This window comes from Pteronotus mesoamericanus, unplaced genomic scaffold, assembly GCF_021234165.1.
Source record: "Pteronotus mesoamericanus isolate MK-2021 breed Mesoamerican mustached bat unplaced genomic scaffold, CSHL_Meso_final contig_100, whole genome shotgun sequence".
Taxonomy (NCBI): domain Eukaryota; kingdom Metazoa; phylum Chordata; class Mammalia; order Chiroptera; family Mormoopidae; genus Pteronotus; species Pteronotus mesoamericanus.
The window spans coordinates 9,404,754-9,419,275 of NW_026554999.1; the positions used below are offsets into that span (position 1 = coordinate 9,404,754).

General features: G+C 36.3%; 1 protein-coding gene across 1 annotated transcript in view; it reads left to right on the forward strand.

Annotated features, from left to right (window-relative positions):
• The window catches only part of CUNH14orf28 (chromosome unknown C14orf28 homolog), a 32,096-nt gene that overhangs the window by 14,128 nt on the left and 3,446 nt on the right, over positions 1-14,522 (forward strand). Inside the window, exon 5 of the mRNA XM_054591671.1 lies at positions 10,760-10,849. Within this exon, the coding sequence (XP_054447646.1) occupies positions 10,760-10,811 (52 nt within the window). The 3' untranslated portion in view covers positions 10,812-10,849. The remainder of the gene's footprint in view (positions 1-10,759; positions 10,850-14,522) is intronic.

Below are 14,522 nucleotides of genomic sequence, written 5' to 3' on the forward strand. Positions count from 1 at the left end.
TGTGGCAATTAAGCTCACAGATTAAGATATTAAACCAAAAAAAATGTTAAATTCATCAATTAGTTTGAAATGCATAAACAAATAAAGCAAAAGTTAAACGTTGGAGAAATGTGAATAGCTTAAACTTCCCTAGGTACTAAATAATAATGAAATATCCCATCTTGTCCATGCTCAAAATCAATTATATACCATATATTGTCCAAAAACATTTATTGAAAATCTTTTAAAATCTTGCTCTGAAACTTTTTGACTCAGTCCTCTAAACAGTGGGAACCACCTACTTGAATAGAATCTAGGACCGCTGCTATTTAAACTGTTAACTCTCCTAAGGGCACACACAAGAATGTCCTTTCCAAGACTTCTCTTTCTAATCACGATGACAAAAGTGATTGGTCCATCTTTACTTAAATCCTGCTTCACTCAATAAATGGCTTAAAGAAGTTTTTCGAGTACACTAAAAATTAGAAACTTTTCATTTTTTTAGTTGAATTCACTGAGGCGGTATTGGTTAATAAAATTATATAAATATCAGGTGTACAATTTTATAATACATCCTCTGTATATTTCTGTATATTGTATTGTGTGTTCACCACCCAAATTCAAGTCTCTTTCCATCACCATTTATCCCCCCTTTATCTCTTCTACCTCCCACCACCACCCTTTCCCTCTGGTATTCACCATACTGTGGTCTGTGTCTATGAGGTGTTTGGGTTTTTTTGCTGGATACCTCCACCTTTTTCACCTAACTCCCCAATTCCCCTCCCCTGTGACAGCTGTTAGCCTGTTCTCTGTCTCTTATGAGTTTGTTTTCTATTTTCTTAGTTTATTTTATTAAATTCCACAATAAGTGAAATCATATGGTATTTGTCTTTACTTAGCATAATACTGTCTGACTCCATCCGTGCTGTTGCAAAAGGTAAGATTTTCTTTCTAATGGCTGAGTAATATGCTATTGTGTAAGGGTGCCACTGATTTTTTTTATCCACTCATCTACTGGTGGACACTTGGGCTGCTTCCAGATCCTTGCTATGATAAAAAATGCTGCAATGAACATAGGAGTGCATATATTCTTTCAAAATAGGGTTAGAGTTTCTTCAGATATACTCTCAGAAGTGGAATCAATGGGTTATAAGGCAGTTTCAGTTTTAATCTTTGAGGTAACCCCATAGTGCTTTCCACAGTGGCTGTATCAGTCTGCATTCCCAACAGTGCAAAAGGGTTCCCCTTTCTCCACATCCTCGCCAGCACTTATAGTTTGTTGATTTATTGATGATAGCCATCTGACAAGTGTGAGGTGATATCTAATTGTGGTTTCAATTTGCATCTCTCTGATGATTAATGATGTTGACACTTTTCATATGTCTGTTGGCTATCTGTCCTCTTTGGGAGAAGTGTCTATTCAAAATCACTTGCCCATTTTTTAATTGAATCTTTTTTGTTGTTTGTTTTTTTCCTTTTTTGGTGTTGAGCTGTATAAGTTCTTTGTAAATTCTAAATACTAACCCCTTATGTTTTCCCAGTCAGTGGGTTATGTTTTCTTTCATTTTGCCGATGTTTTCCTTTACCATGCAAAAACTTTTTAGTTTGATGTAGTCCCATTAATTTAGTTTTTCTTTCGTTTCTCTTGTACAAGGAGATGTATCAAAAAAATATATTGCTATGGGAAATGACTGAGATTTTACTGCCTATTTTTTCTTGGATATTTATGGTTTCAAGTCTAACATTGAAGTCTTAAATCCATTTGGAGTTTCTCTAATGTGGTGTAAGAAGGTGGTCTAGTTCCTCCTTTCCTTCCTTCCTTTCCTTCTTTCTGCATGTAGCTGCCCAAATTTCCTAACACCATTTATTGAACAGATTATCTTTACCCCATTGTATTTTCTTGCTTCATTCATCAAATATTAATGCACCATAAAGGTATAGGTTTATTTCTGGGCTCTCTATTCAACTCTATTTATCTATATGTCTGTTTTTATGCCAGTATGATGCTGTTTTGATTAATATGACCTTGTAGCATAGTTTGATATCAGGTACCGTGTGATACATTCAACTTTGTTCTTTCTCAAGATTGCTGCAACTATTCTGGGTCTTGGTGCTTCCGTATACATTTCTGGAATATTTGGTCTAGTTCTGTGAAATATGCCTTTGGTATCTTGATAAGAATTGCATTGAATCTATAGATTGCCTTAGCTAGTATGGATATTTTAATGATGTTAATTATTTATATTCATGAACACGCCATATGCTTCCAATAATTGTGTCTTCTTCAATTTCTTTCTTTATAATTTCTTATAATTTTCTGAGTACAAGTCTTTTACATCCTTGGTTAAACTTGTTCCTAGACACTGTATTTTTTTATGCAATTGTAAATGGGATTGTTTTCTTAGTTTTCTGATAGCTCATTATTGATTTATAAAAATGAAACTGATTTCTGGATATTTATTTTGTATCTTGCTACTTTACTGAAATCATTTATCAGTTCTAGTAGATTCTTGGTGGAATTATTAGTGCTCTCTGTGTACAGTATCGTCATCTGTGAATCATGACAATTTTACTTCCTCCTTTTCAATTTGTATGCTTTTTATTTCTTCTTGTCTAAGTGCTCTGGCTAGGAGTTCCATAATAAGAGAAGTGAAAGCAGTCATTTCTTTCTTGTCCTGATCTTAAGTGAAATGCTTTTAGTTTTTGCCGACTGAGTATGACATTTGCTGTGAGTTTATCATGTGTGGTCTTTATTATGTTGAGGTATGTTTCTTCTGTGTCCACTTTGCAAAGATTTCTTATCATAAATGGATGCTGGATTTATATCAAATGCTTTTTCTGAGTCTATCAATATAATCATGTGATTTTTATCCCTCATGTTATTTATGTGGTATATCACATTTATTGAATTGCAGATATTGTACCAACTTTGCATCTCTGGATTAAATCCCAGCTGATCATGGTTTATGATCTTTTTAACATATTGCTGGATCCAATATGCTAAAATTCTGTTGAGGATTTTATCATCTATATTCATCAGGGATATCGGCCTAAAATTTTGTTTCTTTGTAGTGGCTTTATCTGGTTTTGAAATTAGGATAATGCTGACCTACTAAAATGAGCTGGGATATCTTCTCTTCTCTTGAATTTTTTGGAATAGTTTGAGAGGGTATATGCTAGTTCTTCTTTGAATGCCTGGTAAAGTTCACCTGTGAAGCCTGGTCAAGACTTTTATTTGTCAGAAGTTTTTTAATTACTACTTCATTTTTTAAAAATGTTTTATTCATTTATTTTTAGAAAGCGGGAAAGGGAGAGAGAGAGGGAGAGAAACATTGATGTGCGAGAAACAAATCAATCAAATGCCTCTCACATGCCCCCAACCAGGGATCCGGGCCACAACCCAGGCATGTGCCCTGACTGGGAATTGAACTGGAAGCCTTTTGATCCACAGGCCAGCACTCAATCCACTGAGCTACACCAGCCATGGCTACTGCTTCATTTTCACTAGATGTAATCTGTCTATTCAGATTCCCTGATTCTTCCTGATGTAGTTTTGGGAGATTGTATGTTTCCAGGAGTTTATCCATTTCCTCCATATTGTCCAATTTGTTCGCATATAGCTGTTCATAATGTTTTCTTACAATCCTTTGTATTTCTGTGGACTAAGTTGTTACTTCTTCTCTTTCATTTATGATTTTATTTATTTGGGTTCTCTCCCTTTTTTCTTGATGAGAGTGAATAAATGTTTGTCAATCTTGTTTACTTTTTCAAAGAACCAGCTCTTGGTTTAATTGATCTTTTGCATTCTTTTTCTAATTATATTTTATTATTTATGCTATTAAAGCTGGGCCAATATTTCCCCATTTGCCCTCCTCCACCCAGCCCCCCACTCCCTCAGACAATTTTAGATCCTCTTTTATATTTCTGTTTTGATCATTATTTCCTTTCTTCTACTCACTTTTGGCTGTGTTACTCTTTTTCTAGTTACTTTAAGTGTAAAGTTAGATTGTTTAAGATTTTTCTTTTTCACTGAGTTAGGCCTGTAATGCTATGAATATTCCTTTTAGGACTAGTTACACTGTGTCCCAAAAATTTTGATTGTTGTGTTCATTTTCATTTGGTTCCAGGTATCTATTTATTTCTTGATCTCATTATTAACCCATTCATTGTTTAGTAACATTTTATTTAGCCTCCATGTCTTTGTGTGTTTTCCAGTTTGTTTTCTTGTGATCAATTTCTAGTTTCATACCATTCTGAAGAGAAGATGCTTGATATGATTTTAGTCTTCTTAAATTCATTGAGACTTGTTTTGTGTCCTAACATATGGTCCACACTAGAAAATGTTCCATGTGCACTTGTAAGAATGTATATTCTGCTGTTTTGGGATGAAATGCTCTGAAGATATCAATTAAATCCATCTGATCTAGAGGTTGCAAGATGGCTGCAGAGTAGAAGAATATATCTCACACTTTCTCCAAGAACCATAATGAAAATAAAACTAAGGATGAACAGTCCCCTGAAATAATCTGAAGGCTACCTGAAAAAGATACTTTTAACCAGCATGGGCAAAAACCACCCTGAGATTGGCAGGAAGGGCAGGAACATGAAAGATGCCGGCCCTGTTCTCACAGGCTGCAGGCTGAGGGTGCAGCATGGGTGTGGGAGCTTTCCTCTTAACAGGAGAGAAGCTGGGACCACAGGCTGAGCTCCCAAGCACAGAGTTCTGATGCCAGGAGCAGCCAACCACATAGCACCCAGCAGGAAAGACTGTGGAGTTTTTGTCTGGTGGGGAGAGATGGAACCTGCTAGAAACAAAGCCACTATTTTTTTTTCCTTAAAAGGGCCAAAGCACAGAATTTGTGTTTGCAGCCACTAACTTTGAGCCTCATCAAAGGGAAGATAGCACAGACTGGAGTTGTGCAAGGAGAGTCTGGAGTGAGAGGCACTGGGGAGAGATGTGAGAGAGCCGCTGTGAGGATTTCTGTGCCAGGATATATCTGGATCCCCCAGCAGCCATATTTCTTGAGAAGATCAAGCCCCTCTGGGGAAAAGCAATTACCCTATCCTGTGGGACATCACTCACCCCCACCATCAGGAATCCTGCTCACCCCACCCTACATCTTTTTTACTTTGTGTTTGTTTCATTTTTTTTTGTTTTGTTTCTTTTTTTCTTGCACCATGCATCTTAAACACTGCTGAGGAGACAGCAACATATGCAGACTCAGGGGACTTCAGAGACTGCTTTTAGGGCACAGCCATTCCATACACTTTCCCAAGAACCAGACTGGCATTTCCCCCTCATGAGAGCCATAGAAACACCCTCCTGGTTTCCATCAGACCCAATACCTGGGCTCTGGAGGACCCACTCTGCTGAGTTCTGGAAAATAATACTGGACAGACTCAGACTAGTGGCTTGGGACTTTTGAGTTTTAATTTATTTAAATTAAATAAAAATTTAATCTTTATTAAGGGAACACACCCAACATCTTTCCTGAAGCTGTAAAGGCACCACCCATAGGAGATCCAGGAGCACTATACCCCAATTCCACCAGAAGCCCACTCAGAAACAGTTGGGTCTGTGGTTAGTCTAAGATTGACAGCAGGTCAGCAGGCAAAGACAGTAAGAAGCAGATCCTGTGGTACCTTGGAACATTTGCTAACCCACCCTGGACCCATTGCTGGTAAAAGCCAGCTTTTTGGAGTATTTTGGCCTATCCTGGGTGCAGCAAATCCTGGAGGAATTCGCCACAAACTTTGATCACTTTGAACAGGCTGCCGAGGGCTAGATGTTAACAGCACCTGACATTGGCTTACACCAGCCTCAGACAGCATCAGAGTCCTATCTGAAGGGGGAACCCAGCAGGCAAGCACTAAACTCTGATAAGACAAATTCCACCTTGTTCTTTCTCATTATTATTTTTCATAGCCTTTTTATTACTTTTCTATTTTGTCTTTCTCTTCTACTTTTGTTGCTCTATTTTTTTCTTTCATATCTCTTATTTTACTCTTACCTTTGATTACTCCATTGTTTCCTTCTTTCCTGTTCTTATTTTTGTTAATCTTTCTCATTCTTTGTCCCTTTTTCTTCTTTCTGTTCATTACTCATGTTAGTTCTCTCCCTTTTCTCCTCTCATAATAAGTTTTCTTTCCTTTTCTCCTCTCATAATAAGTTTTCTTTCTTTTGGTCTTCTCTTATTCTTTTTTCTTCCCCCCCCCCCCCGCTCCTTCTTTACTATTTAATTTCTCTTTCCACTTTTATTATTCTTTGCTCCTTTGTCATTGCTTTTGCTCCTGTTGTTAGGGGAATTGCTTGCTTTGTTTTTGGTTTTTTTATTGTTTTGCTTTGTTTTGTCAGCACCTGTACAACAGCATGCAAAATGTGGTGGGGTTTGAGCCTCTCAGCTAGCCAGCTGGAGGGAAGAGTTCATCAATGAATTGTCCACAAAAATCAAGACCCAAATAGAATAGGGGAGTCCACATAACCCACACAAAGGAAATTCCTAGAACATCCAGCACAGGAGATCAAGGAGACTGCACCACTGGGTCCCACAGGACTCCTATCACATAAGGCCACCATATAAAGACGGAATAAAAGCAGATAAAATACATAGAAACAAACACCAAGAGGCAGCTAAAATGAGGAGAAAAAGAAACAACCTACAAAAAAAAAATGAGGAATTCCCAGAAAAAGAGATAAATGAAATTGAGGCAAGCAAATTATCAAACAGGGTTCAAAGTAATGGTTATAAGGATGCTCAAGGAATCTAATGAGAATTACATCAGTGTGAAAAAGGACATAGAAATTTAAGCCATTTACATTTAAAGTGATTATTGATAGGTATGTATTTCCATTTTATTCTCACTATGTTTCTGTCTTCCTCCTCCTCTTCTTCTCTTTCTCCTCTCCTCCTCCTCTTCCCCCTCCCTCCTCCTCCTCCTCCTCTTCCTCCTCCTCCTCCTCCTTCTTCTTCTTTCTTCTTCTTCTCCTCCTCCTCCTCCTCCTTCTTCTTCTCTTCTACCTTTTAACATTTCTTGTAATACTGGTTTGGTGGTAATGAACTTCCTTAGGTTTTTCTTGCTTGAAAACCTATCTATCTATCATCTATCTATCTATCTATCTATCTATCTATCTATCTATCTATCTATCTATCTATCTATCTATCATCTATCTATCTTGCTGATTTTTAAAAAGATTTTATTTTTTTATTGTTAGAGGGAAAGGGAGGGAGAAAGAGAAGGAGAAAAGCAGCAATGTGATGTTACTTCTCACATGCCCCAACTGGGGACCTGGCCCACAACCCAGGCATGTGCCCTGACTGGGAATTGTACTGGAGACCCTTTGGTTCACAAGCCTGTGCTCAATTCACTGAGCCACACCAGCCACAGCTAATTTGCTGATTTTTAAAAAGGATTTTATTCATTTATTTTTAGAGATGGGGAAGGGAAGGAGAGAGGAAGAGAAACATCAGTGTGTGGTTGCCTCTTGCATGCCCTCTACTGGGGTCCTGGTCTGCAACCCAGGCATGTGCCCTGCCTGGGAATTGAACCAGTGACCCTTTCCTTTGCAGGCTGGCACTTACTCCACTGTGCCAGGGCTTATTTCTCTTTTATTTTTAAATGATAGCCTTGCGTGGTAGTCTTGGTTGTAGGTCTCTGATTCCATCACTTTGAATATTTTATGACAATCTCTTCTGGCCTGAGATGTTTCTTTTGAGAAAACAGAACAGTCTTATGGGATCTCCTTTGTAGGTAACTAACTGTCTTTCTTTTGCAGTTTTTAAGATATTCTCTTTGTGTTTAACCTTTGCCATTTTAACTATGACGTGTTTTTATGTGGGCATCTTTGGGTTTATTTGGTTTAGGATTCTCTGCACTTCCTGGACTTGTGTGTCTTTTTCCTTCACTGGATTAAGGTAGTTTTCAGTCATTATTTCTTCAAATAGCTTCTCAATCCCTGCTCTCTTTCTTCTTCTGGTACCCCAGTGATGCAGATATTATTACACTTCATGCTGTCCCAAGGATTCCTTAAAACAATTTAATTTTTAAAAATTCTTTTATCTTTTTACTGCTCTGATTTGGTGTTTTCTGTTTCCTTACCTACCTTCCAAGTTATTGATTCAATCCTCTCCTTCATCCAACTTACTGTTGATTCCTTCTAGGGTATTCTTCTTTTCAGATGTTGTATTCTTCATTTTTGACTGGTTCTTTTTTTTTTTTTTAAGAATTATTTTTTCTTTTATTTAATCTTTATTGTATAACTAGTTCTTTTTAATGGTTTCTTTATCCTTTCTTATGCTTGCTATTTCTTTGTTGAAGTTTTCTCTGAGTTCCTTGAGTATCTTTCTAACCACTTTTTTTTTTTTTAACTCTATATCTGATAGTTTAATTGCTTCCATTTCATTTAGCTTTTTTTATGGAGATTTCTCCTGTTCTTTCATTTGGAGGATGTTTCTTTGTATCCTCATTTTGGCTGCCTCTTTGTGTTTGTTTCTATGTATTAGGTAGATCTCCCAGTCTTGGTAGGGCAGCCTTACATAGCAGGTGTTCTGTGAGACCCCATGCCACAGTCTCCTTGATCACATGAACATAGTGCTGCAGGGTCTGAGGCCACTTGGCAAATGTCCCACAGTATGTTAAGTCTAGCTGCCACTTGCTGGGTGCTTGCACACATTTGCGGTGGTGTGGGGTCTCAGGGAGTTGAGAGGGTGAGGCCAGTAGAGTTTATCAGGCCCAAACAGACCAAGATTTTGCCATGTGAAGGGAGGGCTCTGCACTGGTCAGACATGCAAGGGAAAATGGCCCCTGTCCTAGATCCGCACAACTCAGTCTGTCCCAGAGTCTGCCAGGAGCCTGATCTCAGCAGAATAATAGAGATGCCAGGATCTCCTGTGAGACGGAGGTACTGGTGATACTTGGGGGAAGGTGGCAGCAGTGGCCCCCATCCCACAGCCATATGATTCAGTCAGTCCAGGATTTGTGTCCTGACCTTGGCAGGGCAGAACCACCAGAAGACAGGAGGGTGAGGCCACTAGGAGCTTGGAGAGTGGAGCTAGTAGATCTCCTGTTTGGGGAAGGTGCTAATCAAGTTGATGAGAAAGTGGGGGGATGGCACTCACCTCAAATCCATGTAACTCAGTCACTGTTACCCCAAGTCTGCCTGCCCACACCTCTATGCTTCAGTCCAGGCAGTTGACTCCTTAGCAGGTCACAAGCTCCACAAAGTGGAGTGAGAAGAAGTCTTGATGGTGGGGTTATTGCTTTCCCCCAGGCTGATGCTGTATGGAGGGGAGAGCTCTACCCAAGAAAGATGGTACACAATGACACAGCACAGAGATCCGTGTCTGTCTCCTTAGCTTTCTACCCAGAGCCATAAACACATCTTTCCTCACATGACTCTAGTTCACTCTGCCCTCCCTCTGCTGGAGACCAGGGTGGGTGACTGGGAATGAGATTTTGTGAACTGGTCCTTTAAGAGTGCTCCTGTGCCTAGCAGACTTCCATCTCTCCATGGCATACAGAACCCCCACTGCTTTTCACAGCATGATGTTATGTGGTTGACTCATTCCAGATCTGGTGCTCTGGGCTGTGGAGCCTGGCATGGAATTGAGACTCCATGCTCTTCATGAGGAATTTTTGCAGCTAAGATATCCCCTTACAATCTCAGCAGCCGCCCACAGGAGCAAGCCAGCCCTTTTTGCGTCTCAGCCCTTCCTACCAGTCACAATGTGGTTTCTTCTGTAAATCCTTGGTTATAAGACTTCTCTTCAGCTAGTCTTTAGTTGGTTATTCAGGTTGCTTGCTTTATATTTTAGTTGTAATTCCAGTTTGGTCTTAAGAGGAAGTGAGTATAACATCCACCAACTCCCCATCTTGGATCTGAAACTTTTCATTTCTTTGTATTTTGATATTAGACATAATTTGAGTCAAAACGATCCTGAGGCCACATTATCTTTTAATATGCCTCCAGTAGGTAGACTAATGAAAATAGCCTATAAGATACCCTTGTCTACTGTTGATGGAAATGGAAAATGGTATAACCATTTGGGAGAATTGGACATTACAGACTGTATGTCACCCCAGCATTCATATACCACCTCCTTGTGATGATATTAGGTGGGGCCTTTTGGTGGTAACTAGCATTAGATGAAGCAATGAAGATGGAGCCCTCATGAATTAGTTCTTATAACAATCATGAGAGCTTTCTTCCCCTCTGTACTCTCTGCCATTTGAGAATATAATGAGAAGTGGGCAATCTAAGGAGGGTCCTCACCAGAAACTAGCCATTCTGACATCCTGGTCTTGGACTTCCAGGCTCCAAAACAGCGAGAAATAAAACTTGTTGTTTATAAGCCATCAAGTCTATGGTATTTTGTTATAGCAGCCTGGAGTGACTAAAACAGGGAAGATCTAACAAATTATGTATCATCTACTATTACACCTAGCAATTCTAGTTCTTAAAATCTATATCTAAAACAAAGTAACACATACACAAGACTATTCATTGCAACATTTGTAAATAAAAAGTCTGAAAACTACCTCAATATCCAAGACTACTTAAAAGTCCTGTGATACATCCACACAGTAAGGTACCATGTAACTGCAGAAAATTAAGTTTAATTCAATATATTGATATGGAATAACCCTCTGAATATATTAAGTGGGGGGGGAAGTTGAAAACTGTTTTTAGAGTATGCTATCTATTTTGTAAGGTAATGGGGAAGGTGGTGTACTCCTATTTCCAAAATGAAACGGTACTAACATCTAATCAATATGATTACAGAGGAATAAAAAGCAGAGTGGAAGAGATGGAAATGCAGATAAACCTTTTGTGAACCCATCTTCTCATAGAGTTTCAACTTTGGAGTCACAGGTAAATACTTTATATAACTTAAAAATGTATCCCTAGAAATGAAAACATTAATTAAAATAACCTAAGTGTACAGTAAATGTAAAGCAATTATATTTTAACCAAATACTTAGTTTGACTCTAAAACCAGTATTTTATTGTTTATCCTTGTGAAATATATTGTGACAAAAAAGAATTACAAAGGCATCTAAACTGCCTTGTTACTTATATCACAGTTATTTTAAACTATTAAGTATGATTAAAATAAATCAAATAGGTAATCATATATGTGAATGTTGATAGAAACCAAGATTTTCAGACTAAGGAAAAGAAAACCCATTACAATCCAATAATTAAAGCTAAAGCCCCTTTTCAAGATTATCTAAAAATATTAGACATTTCCAATCCTTGTATGGACAGGTTTTCTGAATCCATTCAAGTCCATAGTTTACAACTTCCTTAAAGATGGCGCCTGGAGCTCAATTTCTTATTTACAGCTCTCTCCTTTAGGAGAGCTGCTGGTTACCAATGGCTGGCCAAAGGGTGACAAAATCCTCTGGAATGTTACCTTGTCTGTCTCAAATAAATCTTTCTTATAAGACTGGTTAGAGAATCTAAAAGATAAAAATCTGGGACTGCATTGAACTTAACCACTGAACTCTTGTCCCTGCGCTGCTAATAAATGTTTCTTTAGTAAATGTGTGAATGTGTGTCTATCCTACACCCACCTCAACTTTTGTGGCTACTACTTGTCTACCAAGAACCACCTAAGATTTGAGCATCACTGTTAGCTTAGGTCAGTTTACAATTGACACATACAAAATCATGTTTTTCAAATTTATTCTAAACAATTCACATTAAATGAAATTTAACCATAGTCATTACAGAGCATTACCACAACGATACACACAAAGAACTTTTAAAATAAAAAAGGAAAGAATACAACCTTCAACAAGGTAAATACCATTTTACTATGTAAACAAAAATAAAATGAAACCCTGATGCTAAAAAGATACATATTAAGAGGTAAAATACAGAAACATTTAAATATTAACATAATCTACAACTAGATCACATTCTTTGCAAGAGAGTACATATATTTGTACTCTACATCTACAAAATTTCAGAATCCTGTTTAAATCAGAACCATCTCTGGTTTAAGATACAGCACAATTCATAAGGCAAAAATATAGGCATTATCATCCAGTTCTTTAATTTCATTTGTATTTTAAGGCAAACTTGGAACTTTTTGCTTGGTATTTTAAAATAAATGGGACTCACACACGATAACTTGACAAAAATAACAATAAAGTATCTCTAGTTAAATATGTGAAATATAACAAAAATGTGGATAACAATTTTTCTCTCTGCAGAGAAGTAAACTGGATTTTTAACTTCATATTCACACCAGTAAGAAAACTTGTAAACCTCTAGTATTTAAAACTTACTGTATTCTTTACTCTTTTCAAATGTGTATCAACACTGAATCAACATACTGGAAATGAAAATCCAATATATATCCAGCTACAGAACTGTATCTAATTAAACATGTCTGATTTAAAGTGCCATTTTACAAAGGAAAAAATGGGTTAAAAGGTAGAACTGGATGTTGACTTGTGACATCTTATAACTTCTTAACCTTTAAACTACAGAGGTTATAGAGGTTATCACATCTTTATTAAACTTTAAGTAGTGTATTTATTGTAGAATCTGATTTTCCTGAAAATGAGCACTTAGGTGACAATACCAGAAATTCAACACCAAAACACAAAACAAACAGAGCATTTTATGTACGTATATTTCCTTCAATGTCAGCCAGAACCTTAATAATATTGTATTTTCTTAAAGCTTCTATAATTTTTTCTACTAGAAAATATATTACTAAATTCCAGGAAACTTGGAATTCTATAAACATTATGTTTTTTTAAATAATTCTCTTTCATGCCAATAAAACCCAATTGAACATTAAAGGACACAAATGTTTATACATAAACTGGGTCTCTAATTACTTCTTATGATGGTGGAGATAAGAATTAGATTCACACTTTATTATGAGAGTTTTTTGGGTATAGGTCTCCCTTGCTATATTTTATTTTTTTGAGTGAAAAACTGTGCCTTATTTACATTTTTAGCCTCTATAGCATCTATCACAATATCTCATACTTACAGTATGCCCTCCATATTTGTCAAGTTATCAAAATAGTTTTCAAGCCTAATGTTTTCCTAACACTTGATACCACTCTCTAAATTTTATATTCATTCATACCTAAAACAATATTAGCAGTAAAAATAGAACTTACATAAATATCCTTTGGGCTACATTAAAAGTTATTGAAGTGCTATTACAATATTCAACAAATACTAAAGAGCCAAACATTTCTAAATGGTTGTCTTCATAAAATACTTATAAAAGGCAATTATCTTCTGATTAGACAATTATCACTGTCACTGTTTTCAAACCACTTTTTGAGCAATCTTTAACTGTCTCCTCCTTGATTTCTAATATATTGATATTTAACCCTGGGAATTTATAATTGAATATCTTTATCCTTTTAATGTAAGACACATGTGGCTTTAAATTCATAATTTGTCAACAGAGTATTCATAATGAAACTTCTGATGAATGTCTACAAAAAGGCCCTATTGTGAAGTTATTGTCAGGTCACATTTATAACTCTAGTTGTGAACAGTACAGTAGGTTTAGCAAACCTGAAATAAATACTTTTAAATTTGGGCTTTATTTTTCCCTCTTCCTTTTACATGTTTTCATAATTTGTTCTCTGGTACATGGCTCCTATTATTGCCCAAAATGTTTCATATTCAGTCTTCTTCAACATTAAATTCAGATTTTTTCAAAAACAATAATACATGCCTTTGATCTAATTTATCAAATGATGTATATAGTTTATATTAGATAGTGGCAATGATACATTGAGTAAAAATTATTAAATAAAATGTATAGAATAGCTCTGTTTACAATTAAAATAATTTTGTAGTCTTTCAAATTCCCTTTGGTGGGGAAAAAGGATTAAAAACAGAGTAACAGGATGTATTTAACAAGCTTATTGATATAAATAAAAAGAAAATTGAGTTGGGGCATTTATGTATATGACAGAATCTATTTTAAATTGCTTTTCTTTAAATAAAGTCTAGGCCAATCACAATAGTGCACCTTGTTTCTATTCAATAGGTTTATTCAAATCAATTAAAAAGTTATTGCTTTATATCATTGTTTTTTTTAAACAAGCAACATAGAAAATACTCAGCCTGTCAAGTTTATTAGTAGCTCCTGTTGAGTTCTTAATTAGAAGAGACTAAAAGTCACTTGCAAGGTTTTATAACCTGTGCAAATATTCTTAAAGCATGATACTAATGTTTAAACATGATTTTTACATAGTTTGGTAGTATATATTTAAATCTACAACTGGCAGTTTATGGAAGAACAAGGAAAACAGTAAATTGCCCGACTACAGTTTTCAAGAAGTAACATATATGCTAACAAATGAACTTACATTTTGTAATTAAAAATGGCTTCTTAACAATAGTTTTAAAACATTATGGCACTTAAGAATGCAGTATGAATTTTTCTTACAAATATACACTGGTTTTGCAGAGACTATAAAGAGACAGTGGGTAGGTAAAAAAAAAAAAATTCATGGAAAAGAAAATAAAATGACTATAGTACCAAAATTAAAAG